Raw genomic sequence first — 20,415 nt, forward strand, 5'->3', positions numbered from 1 at the left:
GTATTACATTACCTATACATTACATTATATAAGTACATTTGCAGACTTGAGGGAGTACTGTAGTAGTGTAAGCATGCTGGCATGTTTCAGGTAAGAACAGCAGATCAACATCATTTTGTGTCACCTACCACAATCCCTGAGATCCTCAGGACCACATCCTATCCCAACAACTTTTTATTTTCTAGTAGCATTTGTAACATAACAGTTTTGGGCCCTTTCCTTGAAATCCTAAGCTGAACTTTCATCCCTCCTATACTCTTTGGCTTGTTTCTCTCACTGGCCTTTCACTGGAGTATAAGTTTATGGCCTCTAATATAGAAGGAAAACTGAGTCGGGGGAAGGGCCCTTTAAGAAGTTATATATCGGTCATTAAAACATCTAAATATTAAAGATGAGATTGCTATTTGTTTCCAGTTAAAACAGTCAGGATTGGCAGCAGCAGCAAATACATATAATGTGCCTATTCCGATTTTTTAACCCTTTTGCTGCCAGGGGTGTTTGCAATTTTTTGCACCACTGGTAGAACAATTTGAAAAAATGTTCTAATAAAACCTAAATTACAACGTTAAAATATTTTCTGAAAGTAGACACCTGCTTTTAGGCTGGAAATTTTTTTAAAAAGTAGCAACATATAAAACTTAAGGATCACACAATGTGATAAGCAAGTGGACCGCTAAACCCTATATATTTCATGAAAGCAGACATTTTGAAGTTTGTTTGAAAGGGTTATCAATAGCTAGGTCCACCTTCAAGTATGACTTTTCTACATTTAATAAGTTTTGTAGTACGTTATAAAGTGACCCCTCCCGATCTCCCTGCTTTCTTAGAGCCCTTACACCCTTACACTCCAGTGAAAAGCCAGTGAAGAAAAGATAAAAAAAAATACAGAAAAACAGAAGTGGGTTTCAGTGTGGGATTTTATGGAAATGAGCCAAAATCTATTAATAAAGTGTATTACAATATTTAGCAATGGAACAAATGCTGCCAGAAAATCAAAAGTTGTTTAAAATTTTAGTTTCAATAACCAAGCCTTTTTATCACTGTGGTTTTGCAATCTTAGTGTTTCAACTTCTCCCCTGTCTCCACTTCCCTATACTTCCTGGTTTCACTGACAACTTGGTGGGCTTAGCCTGTATGATATACAGGTCAGGCCAGCCGCAAGCTACAGTGTGCCTGAGATGTACATATAGAGATGCACACACTGCTTACACAAGGATTTAGAGCCTATCAAGGGTGAGCAGCCGGCTTAAGCGCACTTTCCAGAACTATTAGCTGTCAATCATAGTTAACATAAAACAATATTGGGCACCTTGGGTCAACAGGTCTCGCATCCCAGGTCTTCCATATTGTCTCTAGCTTTAGTCCAGTGACTGGTTTGAGCCATCATGCCCCACACTTCTCCCCTTAGTTGTCACTTTTGGCGGCCCTTACTCATTGTAGTGTTACTTCTCCCCCTTTCCTCCCTTGATTCAGGATGATTTTTAAATTTAGGGTTTTTGTTTTACCTTGTTTACCCCATATTTACATACATACCACATACAGTATGTATGCTACTGTTTGATATATGAAGCGGTCCTTGATATTTGCCACTCTTTGTCCACTTATGCTTGTTTGTGTTTGATATGCTATTTACTATGTTTCTATAGTGCTGTAATTTAATAAATACCTTTGAAACTAAGATAAAACAATAGATGTGACCAAGAACAGGAAGTCAGTCAATCACTAAAGCTAAATATCTAGATAAGTCTGAAACTTAGTTCAGGAGTTGCAAATATTGAGCAACCGTACTGTATTTAGATGTATCTGATAAACATAAATATAGCATACCGTAATTTCTTTGTTCCTCACCTTAATTTTTTTTTGTCAAATTTGCCATGCTAGAACTTTTTTTTTTTTTTTTTTGCAGGACAGGACTTGAACCTGCAATTATTTGATTGCAAGTCCCATAGACTGCAACACAAGTGTATTGCAGTCTATGGGAGATTCTGTACATTACTATTGCAGCTGGTTATAGATCAGTCACAATAGTAATATTCCTATGACAGGCCTGGGAGCTTCCCGGCTGTTACAGGAACTGGTCAGCTCCTGCGACCTCGCCATGCAGGAGCTGACCTGCAAATTTAAAGGTATGGGGCTGGTGGGGACCGCTTCTCTGATCGTGGGCATTAGCTCCGGCATCTCTGCTGTGCGTTACAGCAGAGACCCAGTTGCTATGGCTGCCGGGACAAGTGCCGGGGCCCGCAGAACCGCCACAGGAAGCCAGTGGCGGCAGGAGCGTGGCGATGCTGTAATTCCGCTCCTCCACCCTCCTCTTACAGTCCACATTCGGAATATAAGATGCACCCCCCATTTTCTTCACAAATTTGCGTCTTATAGTCCAAAAAATACGGTACATATTACCAGTTCTAAATACATTTCTCAAACTGTATCATATTCCTCTACAAATCTATTTTCATATAGACTGCATTATTACTATAAATTGTGTAACAACCATATATGTTCATTTCACAACACAGCACAATATATTACATAGTAAGTCATAACATGTTGTGACAACAAATAGAGAAAAAAAAGAAAATCCTACACCAGTTCTTATATCCAGTTTGAATCAATTTTAATATCATTATCAATTTCTGCTCTTATAGGCAAAATAGACCACAAACGATTATTTGTTCTAATAAGCGCTAAGAAACCATGTCTTTCCACGTGCGTGCACGGAAAAGAACATTTTCGTCACACTAAAAAATGTTCTGGGCTTAGACTCTTCCGACTGCTTTGCCAATGTAATGTTCAAATTACAACCAAGAATAAAAATGGAGGTAAGCAATTTTTGATAACCTAAACCAAAAGGGACTACTCAAATCCAAAACTTCAGGATTTGCTAAATATTTGTATTGGATTTTTTTCTATTATTCAAACCCACAAAGCAGTAACATTCAGTTTATTTTCTACATTAAAAAGAAACCCAGCAAGCCATGAACTTAACGTTGTTTACCGATTACAGAATCTTAAGTTATTTACATATTATTCACTCTTTTATTGTTTCTTTAATAATTCTTTCCTCTGACCTTATTGTTTCTTTCTAATTTATGTGAGGGAATTAAATGGATGTTAGTCATTGTAAGAGATGGTTGATAATATTGGTTATTCTGACTGTACCTATCTGCTCTAGCTCACTTTTTTGATTAAAAAAAATATATATTCTAATTCAAAACCAATAAAAAAGGGTCTAGCATACGTTACTTACGAGGTTCCTCAATACTATTTTTATAGTTTTCTAAAATATGGTTACGAAAGGAAAAAAATTTAAAGCAAACATTTTACCATTTTCTTATATTATGAACATTATGAACCAAATTATTATGAACCAAATTGCATGCCAGGTATTTGCTCAGAGGAAGGGCAGGGCCCATTCTCTAGATTTGTAATAATCCTGTATCTTAGATTATTTAAGATGTGTTAACTTTCTTGCAACTGTTGGAATATATTTAAACAATTTACAATTGCATTAAAACAGTATTTCCTAACCTAAATCTTCATATGCCAGCATGTGAATTATTTGTCTTTTTTAAACAATGCATCCATGAATATAAACTTTTAAAAGATAAAAATGCATGTGTAGACTAAATGTGAAAAAGTGTATCGTTCGCATTGTGGTATTTTTTTTTCAGCACTCACCAAATGGTGATAAATAACTCTTGCCTACTTTCTATTTTTACAATTATGAGGATTTTTTAAAAGCAAAAAGTGTTTTTTTTTTCAGTTTTTTATTATTTATTATACTTTATTTTTTAATTACTGAGGATTGATGGAGAGTGGAGGCAATTTTGACCCCGAAACACCCAAATGCTGTGATCAGTAATGATCAAGGCATCTACTGGGTTAAGCTACTGGAGTCGGAGTATTTTCCAATTTCAGCAGCTAGTCCTGGGTCTCGGCTGTGTAATATAACAGAGACCAGGAAATCATGCTGCAAACACAGCTCCCGTGCCTACAGTATGAAAGTGCCGTACTATTACGTTCTGAGCAATAACTATGTGCTCAGTGCAAAATAATAGAGCAGTGTGGAGCGGGAACAGGATAAGAGATGTGTTTGTTATTGCAGCTCTTACCCATTCAACACTTGAAAGAGGCCACAGGATTACTAAGTGTAGCAGTCACTGCAAACAACTGATCTGTGGGCACTATTGCACCTTCTATCAAGGATCAATGAGTGTCCAGGCAAATAAAACTCCCCAGACCAGCGAGTGATGGGATAGCTAGTGAAGAATTATAACTTAAATAACTAAAACCCCAATTCCAAAAAAGTTGGGACACTGTAAAATGTATAGAAAACAAGAATGCAATGATTTGGGAAACAAGAATGCAAATGGAATGGAAAAATTGCTATCACCTTCTATGTGTTCTATGCTTTATTCTCTATAAAATATGATTTTATAAGATTTCCAAATCATTGTATTCTTCTTTTCTTTACATTTTACACAGTGCCCAAACTTTTTCGGAATTGGCATTTTACTTAAAGGGATTGTGCCATAATGGATATTTATCCCCTGTCCTATGTATAGGGAATAAGTGTCCAACTGCCTGATTTCCAGGTCCCTGAGTGATCAGTAGGTTTGGGGGAACTAAAATCCCCCTACAGGCCTCCTTGTGAAAGTAATATCACTGCACTTGTGTGACCAGTGCTCCATTGCCTTCTGTGGGGTCACCGTCCTCCTGATCACTACGGACCCAGTAATCGGGCCCCTGGATCAGACACTTTTTCCCCTATCCACAGGACAGGGAATAGATGTCCATAATGGCAAAGCCATTTAAGCATAACTTGAAATGCAAAAAAGTTTGGACATTGTGTAAAATTTAAGAATACAAGAATACAATGATGGGGTCCTCATCGATTAGGAGTCCAAACGAAAATCCCCCTAAGGCCTCATTTTGTTTGGCGCGCCAGTGCGTCTGAGTGACCGTTACTCCATTCACTTTCTTGAGGCTGCGGGCGCTGCCAGGTATTATAGTCCCAGAAGCAATTGACACTTAATCGCTGTCGAGTGGATAGGAGATAGGTGTCCATAATGGAACTTTAATTTTAAGTTCAGTTACCTTTTTATTTCATCTTTGCAGTTGTCCAGATAATATCTCATTAACTGAATCTCAGCCCCAGATGACAACAAAATAAATTTATCCATATAATAAAACTGAGGAAAAAGTGGTGGTCTGGAGAACGTTTCTTTCCCCTGAAATGAAGTAAAGAAAATTTTAAAGGTGATATGAAAAGATTTTAGAAAAGTAGCCATTAAAAAAAAAAAATGCTAGCAACTTAAAGGGATTTTCCTACAAAGTAAAGTCTACAGGACAAACTGAAGCTGAATGTGGGCAGGAATGGTGGTGGTCGACACTTCCATTCATTCTAAAGGGTGTGCCAGAGAAAGCCAAAGTACAGCACTCGGCTACCTCTGGCGTGCCAATTTACTTCAATTGAAGCACCAAAGATAGCAAGTACAACACTTCGTTATCTACAGAAGTGAATGGGAGTGCCAACCGCCACCAGTCCCACCCACATCTATCCTGGTTGCGCTCAGTTTGAACATGGTGTGGGACAAAGGTCCTGCAGACTTTACTTTGTGGGAGAACACATTTAATTTTCAGGTCACTCAATACATTTATATGAAACAGTGATTTCTATATATTTTAAGTAAAATGGTAGCCTAAGTGTAGTCCTAAGAATTGTGTTTGCATTATTTGCTGTAAATTGCTCAAAAGGTGTCTTCTTCTTTAACCCTTAAGTACTATCATGGTGTCTATCATAATGATATGTGTATGATAGTGGTATATGATAGACACCAAGATAGTACTTAAGGGTTAAAGGGGTTTTACCATCTGCAGTCTCTTCTTCTCACTTCCTGTATTTCTCCCCCCTCTTGCTGAATGAGCCTGAGAAGGACCACAATACTTATGCAGATCAAATAATATGCATATGCCTGTAGAGAACAGACTTAGTGTTATCAGCGTGTTTTGATAGAGAGATAACAGACTCGGCTTTATCAGCAAACTGCAATTTGCTGACCTGATTGCCCTACCAACAAGAGCAGTGAGTGATGTCACTTGTTCTACAGGACCGAGGTTATGGTAACGCTGTGTAAACAATGGGAGGAATAAGTTCACATAGCAGGCAAACAAAGCAGCATTTCTAAAGTAATACATTTAGGAAAAGTCTTCAATGTACATAAACTACCAGTATAAATAGGATCCTTGAGATGGGACAACCCCTTTAATATGCTGTCTGTAAATAGGAAATTAAATTTCAACACAAAAAGCTCCCTTTATATCTGGCTTACTGTGTACAATTCATGTTATTTGCGTGTCAATTTTTGCAAAAGTAACAACAGAAAGTGCAACTCAATTACAAATTGTCGCTTTGGTTAGTTTTTTTCTCATTCAGTTTGTAATAAGCAAATGAATCAAAGCAGAAAATTCCAGTATCACAGTAATGATCAAACTTTAGCTGCTGCTTTTACTTATAATTTACTGATATTTAGCCAACTGTATTTTTTGGTTGAGAATCATCTTTAAGAAAAATATGTAATGAACCAGCTCAACAATCTTCAACATACTAAAATAAATATAAAAAGCAGACAAATTACCAGAACTAATGCTGAACTTGCATTTTTCACATTCCAAATCCTCAGTGTTCGGTCATCAGCCGTAGAAACCAACCAATTCCTGTCGTAACTCCAGCCAAAGCCATTTATAGCACCATCATGGCCTAAGAGAAAAGTGTACAATAGTTAGATTGTAATTATGAAGTATAAATATAAGTCTTCTGTACACAAGGGTGACTGTGAAATTACTTCTTAAAGGGGTTATTCAGGGAAATATGTTTTTTTTTCTCTGTAGGCTGGGGAAGATAAAAAATAGTTAAAATCAATCAATCAATCAATACTGTTGCTGGAGCCCAAGACCACTGTCCAGTCCCATGGAAATCCCCACTGCATCTGACCACTGAGGCCAATCAGTGGACTCAAGAAAGGACACAGAACATAACTCGCATACGTAACCTGGGTCCTTTCCTTAGACCGCTAAGGTTCCTCATGGTCTCTGCTTTCAACAGCAACACAGAAATTACAGTAGAAAAAGTGAAAGATCGGCATCACTCCAACATCCAATATAAAAAATAACTTTTAATCCATATTAATGTTAAAACATACAAAAATCACAAAGAGGTGAAAGAACAAAACAAAAAGAATTAACTGTTCCTGAGTCATAGCGTAACGTTATGTACAGAAATTACAGGGTTGTTCTGATCTAATGGTTTCACCTGCTCTACCGTCTCCTTTCCCCTCCACATCCTGGGGGTCAAAAACACAACGTGCTGTGTTCCACATTTCACACTGTAACCTCTGGATTTACAAACAAGGATAGCAGAGATACCTATCAAGTCCATTGTTCTAGCCCGTCTCAGTGCTCAGAAACTACAAGCAAATTACAGAGCTGACAGAAGTCTCCACTCACTATCAAATACAATGAAGAGAACAGAACTGGCCTGGAACAGGGACTGACATCACCAGCCTGATCAGTGCTATTAAATATCAGTGGTCTGAAACCTAGGCAATGAGCTATGAGGAGACATATTCAGCAGTACCTGGCAAATGGAGGAAGACAGATAAAACACTTAAGCTTTTAGCTTAAGCTTCAAGTTGAAATTCTGGAGGCATTTAAAGTTCTTTATTCCATTTCTGATATCTTCTGTACTGTAATGGCAAATGTTGAGTATTTAAATATGGCAGCTGCTCAGGAGTTAAGCGACCGTCATAGCCGCTGGGTGTCCACTGTATTACATAGTAGAAACCCGGTGGCAGTGCCCATGTTCAGAGCCCACATTGATTTCAGGTATTAACCCCAACATCTCAGTCAAACATGACTGAGACACCATTGTGGTGGTGAATTTGGGGTTAAGCGGCAGGACGCCGGCCCCATCTGCATGCCGGCCGGCTCCATTCATTGCTATGGCTGCGTGCTATTTGAAACTGCCATTTCGAATAGTACTCGCTCATTATGCAATAGACATTCATCATGACACCTGATCTACAAACACATAATTTTCCCATACAGTGTACACCATAGCAAGGGAAAAAAAAAAAAAAATCAATAGAGCCAAATCAACTTTTTTTTAGTTTCGCCTCCCATAAAAGTTTGGAAATAAAGTGATTAAAACAATAGACTTTCCCCAAAATGGCCTAAATAAAAAGTACAACCAAAAAAATTGCCTTATGAATCCCTCTACACAGAGATTATATATATATATATATATATATAAAAAGTTCTAGGTATCAGTATATGGCAACTAGAATACATTTTTATTTTTTTTAATATTGCCATATTTAGACCGACTCACAGAATACAAGTAACATGCCATATTGGCATATTTACTACATGAAGGTCCACCCATAGGTAATTTATTACTTGGCATCATGTTATTTCACAGAATATTTGCACTTTAAAAAACTATGTATGTTATATATGCACTTTAAAAACCATGGAGGTTATACATATCCATATATATATGTAATGCAAGTGTCATTTATTCATTATTAACCATTAGTATTCCATCTTGGGCCTTCATTGTTCTGTTTGGTTGTATCACCCCATTCACTATTTTTGTCCTATATATATGTTTTAAAATGTATTTAAATAATGCCATATTGGCTGCAAAACGAACACTATAAAAACAAGCACTCGCAGATGATGAATACAATAAAATTTTACTCCTGATCCTATTTCGGTCCACCTGACCTTCGACAGACCCGATAATGAAGTATGGGTGCAGGGAGAAAACTGCTAGCGGAAGCTGTCTCACTCGTTTTTGAACCTTTTTAGGGGGCATTCATATAGAGTAAAGTGGTGCTGATTCTACCAGATTTGGCAGTTCAATGGGTTCCGTCTTCCACGTGGAACACATTGAAATCAATGGGAGTCTTTTTATCAGCGCTGATTCTGCCACAAGTTATCATGGCAGAATCAGCGCCACTTTACTCCGTGTGAATGCCCCCTTATAGTATATAAAAAAAGTTCATGTTTAGAATGGAAAGGTTAAAAAGAGTTATACACATTTTTGTTTAACCATGATTTGCTGATGTGAGTTAGTCAGCAATGTAAACAAGGGATGTTTTCACATACTCCTGAATATATTATACTATGGCTTTGTGTGTATTTGTCTGTTCTTTTGGGTTTACTTTTTTTTTTTAATTTATTTTGGCAAAAGTGTGTTCTTTTAACAGGAAGATGACCGATTCAACAATTAAAATGAGCAGTAATCCAGGCTTTTCTACGTACTTGTATTTAACAAAAAGTATTTAGACCACACAGTACAGTATGTTTGTTTTTCCTAGACGTTAGTCGGAGATTTGCTACAGTTTAGACTGACAACTGAATAAGTCTGGGATATACATTCAGAGGCACAGTGGTTCAGAGGCTGTGCTGTGCACCTTGCCTCGTGAGGACGAATCTGTGATGTGATCAGACAGGTTAACTTAAGTTGAAGATACAAGTAAAAGAAAACTGCTTTCTATGACTAACTGGTAGATGAAGCTACTCGCTAGAAGAGAACAACCGCTAGTTGATTCATTTTCGACTGGAATATTAGGCAAATAAGCATGAGAAGCTTTAGCTTTATGTAACAAACTAGGAGCTTGCTATCTCCAAGCTCACCCACTTCTTGGAATTCAGCTGTATATGGGGCCTCCGCAAGAGAAGGCCATAAGTCAAGTGGATGCTTTTTTTTTTTTTCCTTCTTGCTAATTAAAGGCATAGTGAGAGACAATTTGATAAACGGTCAAAGTGGGGAGGGAGTGTAATCAGGGGAAACAGTGTGGGAGCGCAGCATGAGAAATTTAATCAGGAGGTATACTAGTAACTTTGTGCTTTATGGGGCACATTAGCACGCATTAGGGCACAGTGAGGATTTTTACTCAATGGGCAAAGTAAAGGGAAATAATGCAAATATCTTGTAATTTAGAAAATCGACAGTGTTAATCAAATTAGTTTATGTAAAAATTAATACGTCTAGTATTTTGTATGACCTCAATGATTTTAATGAAAACACCAAGTCTTCTATGCATGTAATGTAAAGATGGCAACATATTGTAACATCTATCTTTTTCTATTCTTGAAGAAAAACCTCTTTTAGAGCCTGGTTGCTGGATGGAGAGTTATGCTCAACGTGTCTCTAAAGAGAGTAATGGCAGAATCTTCTCTTTCAATATAGAGAAGAACATCTGTGAATTCATGATATCCTCAATGAAATGCAGTTTCCCCTACACTACCACCACTCATACAGCCCCATGTAAGGACACTGCCACTACCATAGTTCACTGTTAGGACCATGCATTTTTCTTTGTACTCCTCACCATTGCAACATTTTACACTTTTGAAGCCATCAGTTCCAAGAACATTTATCTTGGTCTCATCACTCCGGATTATAGTGTCCCAGTAGTCTTCATCTTTTTCAGCATGGGTCCTGGCAAACTGTAGGTGAGCTTTATGATCCATGGATTTTAGTAGAGGCTTCCTATGTGGCATATCATTCCCCTGTAGTATGCAGAAATGTGACACGGGAAGAACTCACCCCAGTTCTGTTCTCTTCTGCTTTATCTAGCTGCAATGAACTTGCATGATGATTTTCTTCAATCATTCCCATCAGAAGATGCTACTGTTTAGGTGTTAACCTCCACGGAAGGCAAAGATGTCTGTGAGATGGTTACAGTTCCATCTCTGTTAAATTTTATATCACTTTTACTATAATATTCTGACATAAGAAAACTTTGCTAATCTTCTTGTAGCATTCACCTTTCTTGTGTAAAGAAATTATTTTCTATCTCAGGTCTAAGAATTTTGTAGTCTAAACTTTAGCTTTGCTCCAAAGACTTTGAATATGTTAGGAAAATTACTTTTTTGCAAGCAATGGACCAAATTTGAGGAAGTATTTTCCATTATGGTATAGAAAGTGTTAAATATGAAAGGAAACTAAAGATAATCTGATAAATCTGTAAATCTGTGCACATTCATGCAGAGCAGTGTGTGTGTGTGTGTGTGTGTGTGTGTGTGTGTGTGTGTGTGTGTGTGTGTGTATATAGAGATATAAATTTTTATTTAGTCATTTTTGATATTTATTCATTAATTTCAAATGATAGTATCAAAATGCAAACTAAAAAACAATTACTAAAATTCGTAGCTAATTAAAATGTTTCAAATATTGTATATTTTTAATGAAGTATGTGCTTTTGTTACATAATATGAGCACCACATGGTCATGAAGAAAATCCCTGAGGGGGTAATTCTCACTTCTGCTTCTATCTTCTCTCCAAGTTCTCCAACTGTCTCTGACAAATGGTAGGAAACAGCAACATAAGATTTTTGGAAGTGATGCCAAGAGACGTCATAGCAAAGTTATGACCTGCACCACCTGACAAATAAAGACGGAGGTAGGTATGGTGCTACCAGATTAATCAAGACCATTGTGACATTTTTTTTAAATCAGGGTCGCAATGTGGGAACTACTTTTGGGGCACAGTATGATTTTTTTTTCAGAGGCATAGTATATGAGGCTGTTGTATTCAGGAAACACTTGTATTGGTTTTCAAAATGTGAATGAAAATAACAAAGAACAAAACAAAAAGAAGGAATGCCATAAAGACAATACATCCAAGGGAAAATCAGAATATACAGATCACAGAGTACACAGGGAAAAATACCCCCATTCCCTCCCAAAAGCTCCATGGGATAAAACTGGAATTTAAAAAAAAAAAAAAAAAAAAAAAAAGAAGGATGGACTCCGGTCCAAGTCCCTATTGTAAGATAAAGGAATACATTTATGACCTGGCTAATTCCAACTGCCCCAAATTTCCTGGAGCAGATACCGGGAAGTAAAGTGGAAAGGAGAGACTGTCTCTTAGGAAATGTCTAAAGAAAGTTGCCCGTTTCTTGAAAAAAGATTTTGCTCCCTTCTCCTTAATCCATTCTGGTTCTAATCTGTCTATCTAAATTATCTCATTTCAGCTAACATTTCAAAGATAGAAGGGGTAGAAGATTTAGTAAGATAATAAAATTCTAAAGGCTACAAAAATAAGCATGTGTATCATCTGAGGGACAATCAGATTGTCTGGGTGACCATGAAAGAGGAACAGCTGAGGGATCAGAGGGATAGAGAGCTGCCATTTCTGAGAGATGAACTCCCCCAAGCTTTTAGAGTAACTCTGGGTGGGTGGACATGTCCAAACTCCATAAAGTAGATGTGTGCCCAACTTGTCTCATTTGGGACAAGAGATAAGGCCTTGCCGGATGAGGTGGGAGATTAAAACCATATATAGCTCAATGAATAAACTTAAAATGAAACTCGTGCCACCTCTCAGTTATAACCAGTCAACATAACTGTATCAGATCCAAGAAGGAAGTGTTGGATCACCAAAAGGTAGATGCTCATTTTGAGAAAAGCGTGTCTTTTAATGGGTCACCAGAATGCTCCCTCAGTTGGTGATAAAGGAATGACAGCGAGGAATGAGACTCGGGGGGGACATACCATGGCTTCAGGCGGGCAGCCAAAAATCCCTTTACCTGGGCATAATACAGAAAATTATGGGGTGAGAGCTGGTACTTCTCCCTAAGTTCCCCAAAAGTCAGGTACCTCAGCTCCTGTAGATGGAGCAGGTGACAAATTGGAGAAATCCCACTGTCCCTCAACATTCCAAGGGAAAACCCTGGGTAACCCCATGGTGGCATGTACTTGGATAAAAGTATGGCAGTTAAATACTGTGAAACTCATACACACTGGGTATCCCTGTGCCCAAAAACGCCCGGTCTACAAAATGATAAAAATACATTACCCGTACGGTGAATGCTATAGTGGGATAAAAATAATCAAGAGCTAAACTGCCATTTTTTTCGCTGTTTCCCCCTGATAAAACTTTGACTAAAAAGTGGTCAAAGCAACAGACATTCCCCAAAATAGTATAACTAAAAAGTATACCTGGCCTCACAAAAGAAAAAAGGTTTAGATCTTTGCTAACAGTTTAAAATGTAAATAAAACTATATAAATTTGGTATTCCTGGAATGATACCGAAACATAGAACACAGGTAGCATGTCATTTTAGCTGCAGAGTGAAAGCCGTAAAACGAAAACCATAAGGAAATAGAATAAATGCACGGTTTCCCAGTATATTGTACAGAATAATAAATGGTACCATTATGAAGAACCATTTGTAACTGAAACATTAAGCCTTCATATGGGTCTGTGAATGGAAAAAAAAAAGTTGTTGGGTTTGGAAGACGGAGTCCAAATCAAAATTGAAAAATTCCTCTGACGAGAAGGGGTTAAAGACTTTTAAAGTCAATTAACGTTAAAGGGATTTTTCAGCCCCAAATTGAATTTTTATACTGAAGACCTGTCCACAGGACACTCAGACCAGCACAGATCATCTGTTCTAAGAGCCTCTGGGTGCCGTGTGCAGCACCAGTCCTATTCCAGAAATAGAAGAAACACAGCATTCACTGTGCACACTGTTTGACACTATTTTATGTAAAAAAAAATAAATAAATAAAAAAAAATAACAAATTTGTTAAATTGCCCCACTGTACCTAGGTCACTACAGCAACAGTGCTGATGGATGTTTTAGGTCAAGTGACCCTTTTTGAATCAAAGACAGAAGAGAAGAGTGTGATTGATGCCACTTTGTAGTAACAAAAATGTAAAAATAAATAAGTATAAGGCCTGGTTTATATCTGCATTCTGGATTCCATTCGGGGAGTCCACTTGGGGACTCCCCAAACAGAAATCTATACGCATAGAAAAGCGGTTACCTGGGAAAACACGCAGACCCCATAGACTATAATGGGGTCCGTGTGGTTTCCGTTCGAATCATAGAGAAAAGTGTGTGTTTTTTTTTTAAATGGTACAAAAGTGTAATTTATTAAAACTTTAAAATTTATTTAAAAATAGTTTTTCCTCTGCATTAGAGTGCATTCACACTACGGATACGGTGACTGATTCTAAACGTTAAAACACGTTCAGAATCAGCGCGTATAAAGCACATCCCATTCATTTCAATGGGAGCCGGCATACGAGCGCTCCCCATTGAAATGAATGGGCTGCTTTTAACTCTACGAGCGCTCACATTGAAGTGAATGGAAAGTTCTCGCGTGTACGGCTTGCCGTGTGAAGGGGCCCAGCGCTCGGCTCAGTCCGAGCCGTACACACGAGCGCTTCCCATTCACTTCAATGGGCATCTGAACACTAGATCTTTGGTGGGGGATGCTGATTTCCCCTGTAACTGGGGCTGACACATTTAGCCCCAGTTACAGGAGGAATACAGCCTCTTGTTCATGACTGCTGAGCTGTTCTGAGTCCTCTAGGAACCAGCAGCTCTAAAAGTCTTTGATATCTGGTGGATCACGTGACCGCCGGGCTCAGAGGGGAGGTGCATCCCTGCCTTCTGTAGAAGAGCTCCAACTATAATAATAGTCAGCTCCCTGCTTCTGCAGCTGCTGAAAACTGCAAGGACATACTGGTACGTGCAGAACAAGAAAACCACTATCTGAACGTAAACATCCAATGGACAGTCCAGAAGTGTTTTTTTTAAATTGAAAAAATAAAGATTTTCTATTTTATTCAACGTGGATGCTGGATTCAACATTTTTTGTATTTACCACTCCGAGTCAACGGGGATTCATCTTCCGAGCACCCGATCTTATCTTTTGAACCGTGAGTGTGAACTGAACACATCAATGCGTCTGGATGTACACACTATATTGGACTGACGTTATTCGAGTGATCCATACAGGCCATTCCATCTTTAGCACTTGATTGTGTGAATTTCACATTGCAAATTACGAATTTTGAATTGTAATACTTTGAGTGTATTTATTAAGAAGGACTTTGTTTGGGCTGTGTATTCCCTTCCCCCTTGCTTCCTAGTGCAATCAGAAGTGGTTAATGTCCATTTTAACAGTAACTCTTCCCATGGTAGTTGAAATGGTCTTAAACATTAAGGACCCTACTGTCCAAGACTGTCCAAAAATGATGTGCAGGATAGAAACATACAGTAGGCGGAGTTTGCCATAACCCCAGATGCTACCACAGTAAAGCAATGTCAGGTAGTGAATGTACCCACTAACCATTTTAATCTGTAGGAAACTTTTCCAGAAACCTTGCAGTTAAAAGGAATTTTTGGAAACTTCTGGGATGGATGAGGCTTCTGGGAATTCTTTCAAGTGAGGGTATACAGGGTGATGGACCTTACTTTTTGTTTCCGGTGTTTCCTACACTTTCGACCATCTATACCGTGTAAGCTGGACTGCTTGCTTGACTAACAGTGGGTTCTGATTCACAGATTCCAGTACAGATGAAAATTGTACTCTAGCCCCATCTGTTCCCAAGCAATCGGTGCAGTTATTTTCAGCACACAATATGCTAATGAGTTCCTCTACTGTCAAGTGGGTGTTCCTGAGCTGAAGTAGACACCCTCGACCCACCCCTCTGACTGTAGAGAGCCTAATTAGGAGTATTTAGTACTAAACCTATCAGAAACGAATGCTCTGGAATGGTGGGATGGGCTGGGATGGTGAGAAAATTCCAATTGTACTAGAATCAGTGGATAGTCATCTATTGAAGGATGCAAAGAGTTGGGAGTTGATGGAAGTAGTGAAATGTCCACTTTATTTTATGGCAATAACTGCCAAATGTTTTAGTGCTGCAAATTATAGGAAAAGCTGACCCATAAAGCTCACTGTTCCATGACATTTATTTTGCACTTACTATTGTTAAATTATAAGGGCAATTTTATTGTGTAATAGAATTACCACTTTTGGATTTAGTTCAGCTGTAAGTGGTTTAGTTTTCAGCTAGAAATTACTATTTTAAGGCTTACTAATAAATTATATGCTTAAATAATTGAAAGGTGGATAACAAAAATGAAACTGAAGCCAAATTCTTGCATAAAGTTTAACCATACACTGACAAGCGGGTAGCAATGTTTGAACTGTTGACTTTCAGGCTCCATATCTCACCATCCACTACAGCTTCAAACTGTCCCTGCCTTCTCTAGGGGAGCTCCGGCTGTAGTTAGAGCCAGCTCCCCATTTCAGCAGCTACATAATTCCGTGCAGCTGCTGAAAACTGCGAAGACGTACCAGTACGTCTTTGCAGAACAAAAGAGGGACCGTCCGGATGTATATAGTCTATGGGCGGTCCAGAACAAACTACACTCAGACTTCCAACCCCATCACTTCACAGAAACTGCCTTAACCAAAGTCACAAATGCCCTACTAACTGCTAAAGTCAAGCGGCACTACTGTTCTCCTCCACTTTGACCTTTTCTCCACCTTTGACACCTCTTGTTACAAGCGCTCTCTCATCCATTGGCATCCCCGACTTGGCCCTCTCCTGGATCTCCTCATACCTCACCAAGCGGACCTCACCATTCACACACCACCTCCTCACCACATCTCCTTTCTGTAGGTTTCCCAAGGCTCTATCCTGTGACCCCTCCTGTTCTCCATCTACACCATTGGCCTTGGCCACCATTTTCAATACAATTGCTACGCATACACAATTATATCTCCCTAGACCAGACATTACTGCTCTTTTGTCCAGAGTTTCAGAGTGTCTACAAAGCCATAGCCTCTTTCCTTTTCTTCCACTTCCTCAAACTCAACATGGAGTTCATCATCTTTGCCTCACCATACATGGCTCCTCTACTTGACTCATCTATCAAAGTTTATGGTATCCCACTTACCACAGTCCATTTCCTTGGGATAACCCTTCAAGTCACACATCCAAGCCCTCAACACCTCCTGCCTCCTCTAACTCAAGAACAATCATCGAATCTACTCCTCACCCCTGAAACAAAAAAAATCATCATAGTCTCCCGCTTAGACTACTGTAGCAACCTTCTCCATGGCCAACCAACAAATGCTCTCACTTCCCTCCAGTCCATCTTAAATTCTGCGGCTCGCTCTCACTCCACCTCTACCCCCCATTTTTCATCAGACCCTCCACTCTACCAATCCTTTTACTGGCTACCTATCGCCCAACAAATAGAGTTTAAATAGAGTTTAAAATGTTAACTTTGACATACAAAACTACTTAGATCCTGTCCCCTCTATACATCTCTGTCCACTACCTAGCCACGTGTAACCTCCAATCCTCTTGAGACCTCCTACTCCGCTCTTCACACAACCACCTCCTAGACTTCTCTCATGCATCTCCCACTCTCTGGAACTCGCAACCAAGACACATATGACTGTCCTCCACATTCACAAGCTTCAAGAAAACATTGAACACTCTGCTCTCAGGAAGGCCTACAACCTCCAATAACATTACTCCCAACACAAAACTATCTGAATAGATTCTAGATTTTAAGCAGGGCCCACTATCCCACTGGTCATTTAATAATATATATATTCTAAGCCGATGGCTGGTCAGGTAATGGAGGGGGTGTACATCTCACCCAGACTACTCAGGTTGGTGAGATGAGAAAACTCCAGGAATGTTTTTGTTCTCAGCAGACAACTTTCGTCTGCTGAGTATTTTGGTAAATGCTCAGTATTGGGCTGAATTTTTAGGAATGGCAGGTAAGTTGGTAGTGGGACCTGTCATTCCACCCCCCTCCAATCCACACTTTGGGGATGTTCCGTCAGCGACTCAGCTGTAGAGACTCTGCTCATCAAGGAAGCTTAAGAAGTCAGCTCCAGCAGCAGACTTTGGGCAGAGCTTGGCTAGAGAGCTGACAGAGAGGTCATATTTTTGGAGCTGTGTGCTGAATGATTCAACTGGCTTTTGATTTCTGTTATTCTAGGTGAAGTAACCTATTCTATGTTTAGTTAGAGCCTAGCCGGGCAGGTATTTATGTTTGTATTGTTTCCTTTTGTTGCTGCACTACCTTTTTGAGTGAAAATAAACTCTACTTTTGTTTTGGACTAAAGAAACTGGACTTTTGTGTCTATGCCACACCACCTAGCAACCCCAGACCCTGACATAGTGTAAAGAGAATAATTACAAATAAGACATCCTATTAGCTTTATCCACAATATATCTTTTAAGTGTTTCTGTTTTATTAGTCTATGAAATGTGTCATGCTAGATGACTTTAACAAAGACCTTCACTGACCATGCCATGCCACCCCACCTAGCAACCCCAAACACTGACAATATATATATTTTAGGATAGTATTAATAGCTGAATGAAATTACCAAATGAAGTTGACAATAAATTTACTGGATACCTAAATCATGACTTTACCATTTTCTATTATACTGAGTATACAAACCTGAAAAGAAGGGGACCCTGAAAATTTTACTTTTTAATCTTAGAAAAAGGTAATACAAGGCGTGTAGTTTTCTATAGAAGGAGAAAATACAGGATGAGTGATATTAACAAAACTAAGTCAGGCTAGGTTCACACCTGCGCCTGAATTGGGTTTGGGGATTCCGTCCACACACACACACAACCCCCCCCCCCCCCAATCGATTTCACTACTATAGCTTTTGATCCACTAGTTTCTTCAATGTATGCAACATGTATCAATAGCTTGTTTGTATAAATTAGGAAAAAAAGGTTGTAAATTAAAAAAAAGAAAACAAAAAATGCTTTGTGTTCATTTACTACCCCCTAGTGGTGAAGAGTATACAACACTTTTTTTTTTTTTTTTTTTTTTAATTTAACACGATTTCTCTTTGCAGACCATGAGAAGGTGGTTATAAATTTCTGCTGTAAAAAGTGCAGAAGATCCACCTAATTTATAAAGAGGCATAAACAACCTAATACAATATGTGCATCTCCACTCCAATGCTCTAGATATAGACTGGTGTTGGAAAGTAACAGTCTTTCAAAATTCCCCCCATAATGTAAGGAAAAAACAGAGCAGGTTTCAAAACTTACCCGTATATACATAGTTCTTGTGCTGAAAAAGTGTGCCTCATCTAATACTCGCGTCAATACAGTAATTGAAAATGTCACATGACTGGTCCGCAGTGAAAGACATCTGTGGGAGGCCACTGGAGCAGCGATAGGTGAGTGGTGAGGCAGCGCTGCCTCCAGGACCGCCCCAAGATGTTTCCAGAGCATCTTCTCTGCCTTGGAAACATCTTAAGGCGGCCCTGGAGACAGCGCTGCCTCACCGACCACCTATCGGCAGCAGCGCTGTTCCAGCGGCTTCCCACAGATGTCTTTTACTGCGGATCAGTGAAATTACCACTCGAGTCAATACGGTACTTGACTCGACCGTACTGACTCACTGCAGCGGGCCTCCGCTCCAGTCCCAGCCCCCTCTCTCGGCTACAACACACGCCAGGTGACGTGGCCACGTTAGCTCAGGCCCGCACCCGGCGTATGTCGATGACGTCTTACTGCGTCTCAGCACAGGTGGCGTTATCACGCCCCCCTACGCTGAGACGCAGCAGCAGCCGCGGGAGATGATGAACAGTGGCGGTAGTGGGAGCAGCAGCGAGATCGGTAAGTATGAGAACTTAAAGGGGTATTCCCATCTACATAATTATTTTTTAATTTGCAGATGATTAAAAGTTAAACATTTTTGCAAATGTAAGTAATTAAAAATTCTGCAGAGTCTGTTGTCTTGATCGGTTGCCAATGGATACGACCACCAATGCAGAAACTTTCTAAGGTCAGAAAATCAGCCATGTTTTCCTTATTGTGGCCGGGATATCTTCTGATACATGTAGTGTCCCTGCATGATAACCCGGCTACAATAAGAAGATCATAGCTGGGTTCCTGACAAGTCCCAGACCATAGAAAGTTTCTGCATTGGTGGTCGTATCCATTGGCAACCGATCAAGATAAAAGACTGTCACCATTAAGAAAGTTAGAGAAAATCTTTAAAACTCTGCAGAATTTTTAATTACTTATATTTGCAAAAATGTTTAACTTTTAATTAACTACAAATATAGATATGATTATGTACATGGGAATACCCCTTTAATGTTTGTTTGTCCCCGGGCCTGCTCACTGCCGACCCCGCGTCACCTTATACTTTAGGCCGCGGAGGCCGGCAGTGAGTAGGCCCGAGCCCCAGCCGCGATCCCACTGCCGCTATTATTAAGGATTATAAGCCAACAGCGGCGCGGAGAAGACGACAAAAGGTGGGAGAAAAATAGCCTTTCTTAAAGCTATTCCGACATGGTACTTAGAAAAAAATGTCGTCTGAATGATAGGACCCCTTTAGAAGGAAGCCTCCCACCTCCACAATTAACCCTTTAACAGCCACATTAAAGTTGCAAAAAAGGAGTGCTGCCTGAACTTCCATGGACTAGGATGTGTCTGCTATGCTGCTGGCTCCCCGCAGCATTTCCTCTCTCAGGTGCTGTCGCCTCTAGCCACACTCCAAGTCGGCCTGGCCCATTTCCAGAGCTTCTCT

The 20,415-nt window shown here is 39.4% G+C and overlaps 1 protein-coding gene across 1 annotated transcript in view; it reads right to left on the reverse strand.

Moving 5' to 3' along the window:
• WDR27 (WD repeat domain 27) overlaps positions 1-20,415 on the reverse strand; it is a 225,337-nt gene that overhangs the window by 146,592 nt on the left and 58,330 nt on the right. Inside the window, exons 17-18 of the mRNA XM_075267691.1 lie at positions 6,639-6,760; positions 5,098-5,231 (exon numbers count right to left, since the gene is read on the reverse strand). Of these exons, the coding sequence (XP_075123792.1) occupies positions 5,098-5,231; positions 6,639-6,760 (256 nt within the window). The remainder of the gene's footprint in view (positions 1-5,097; positions 5,232-6,638; positions 6,761-20,415) is intronic.

Source organism: Leptodactylus fuscus, chromosome 3, assembly GCF_031893055.1.
Source record: "Leptodactylus fuscus isolate aLepFus1 chromosome 3, aLepFus1.hap2, whole genome shotgun sequence".
Lineage (NCBI taxonomy): Eukaryota > Metazoa > Chordata > Amphibia > Anura > Leptodactylidae > Leptodactylus > Leptodactylus fuscus.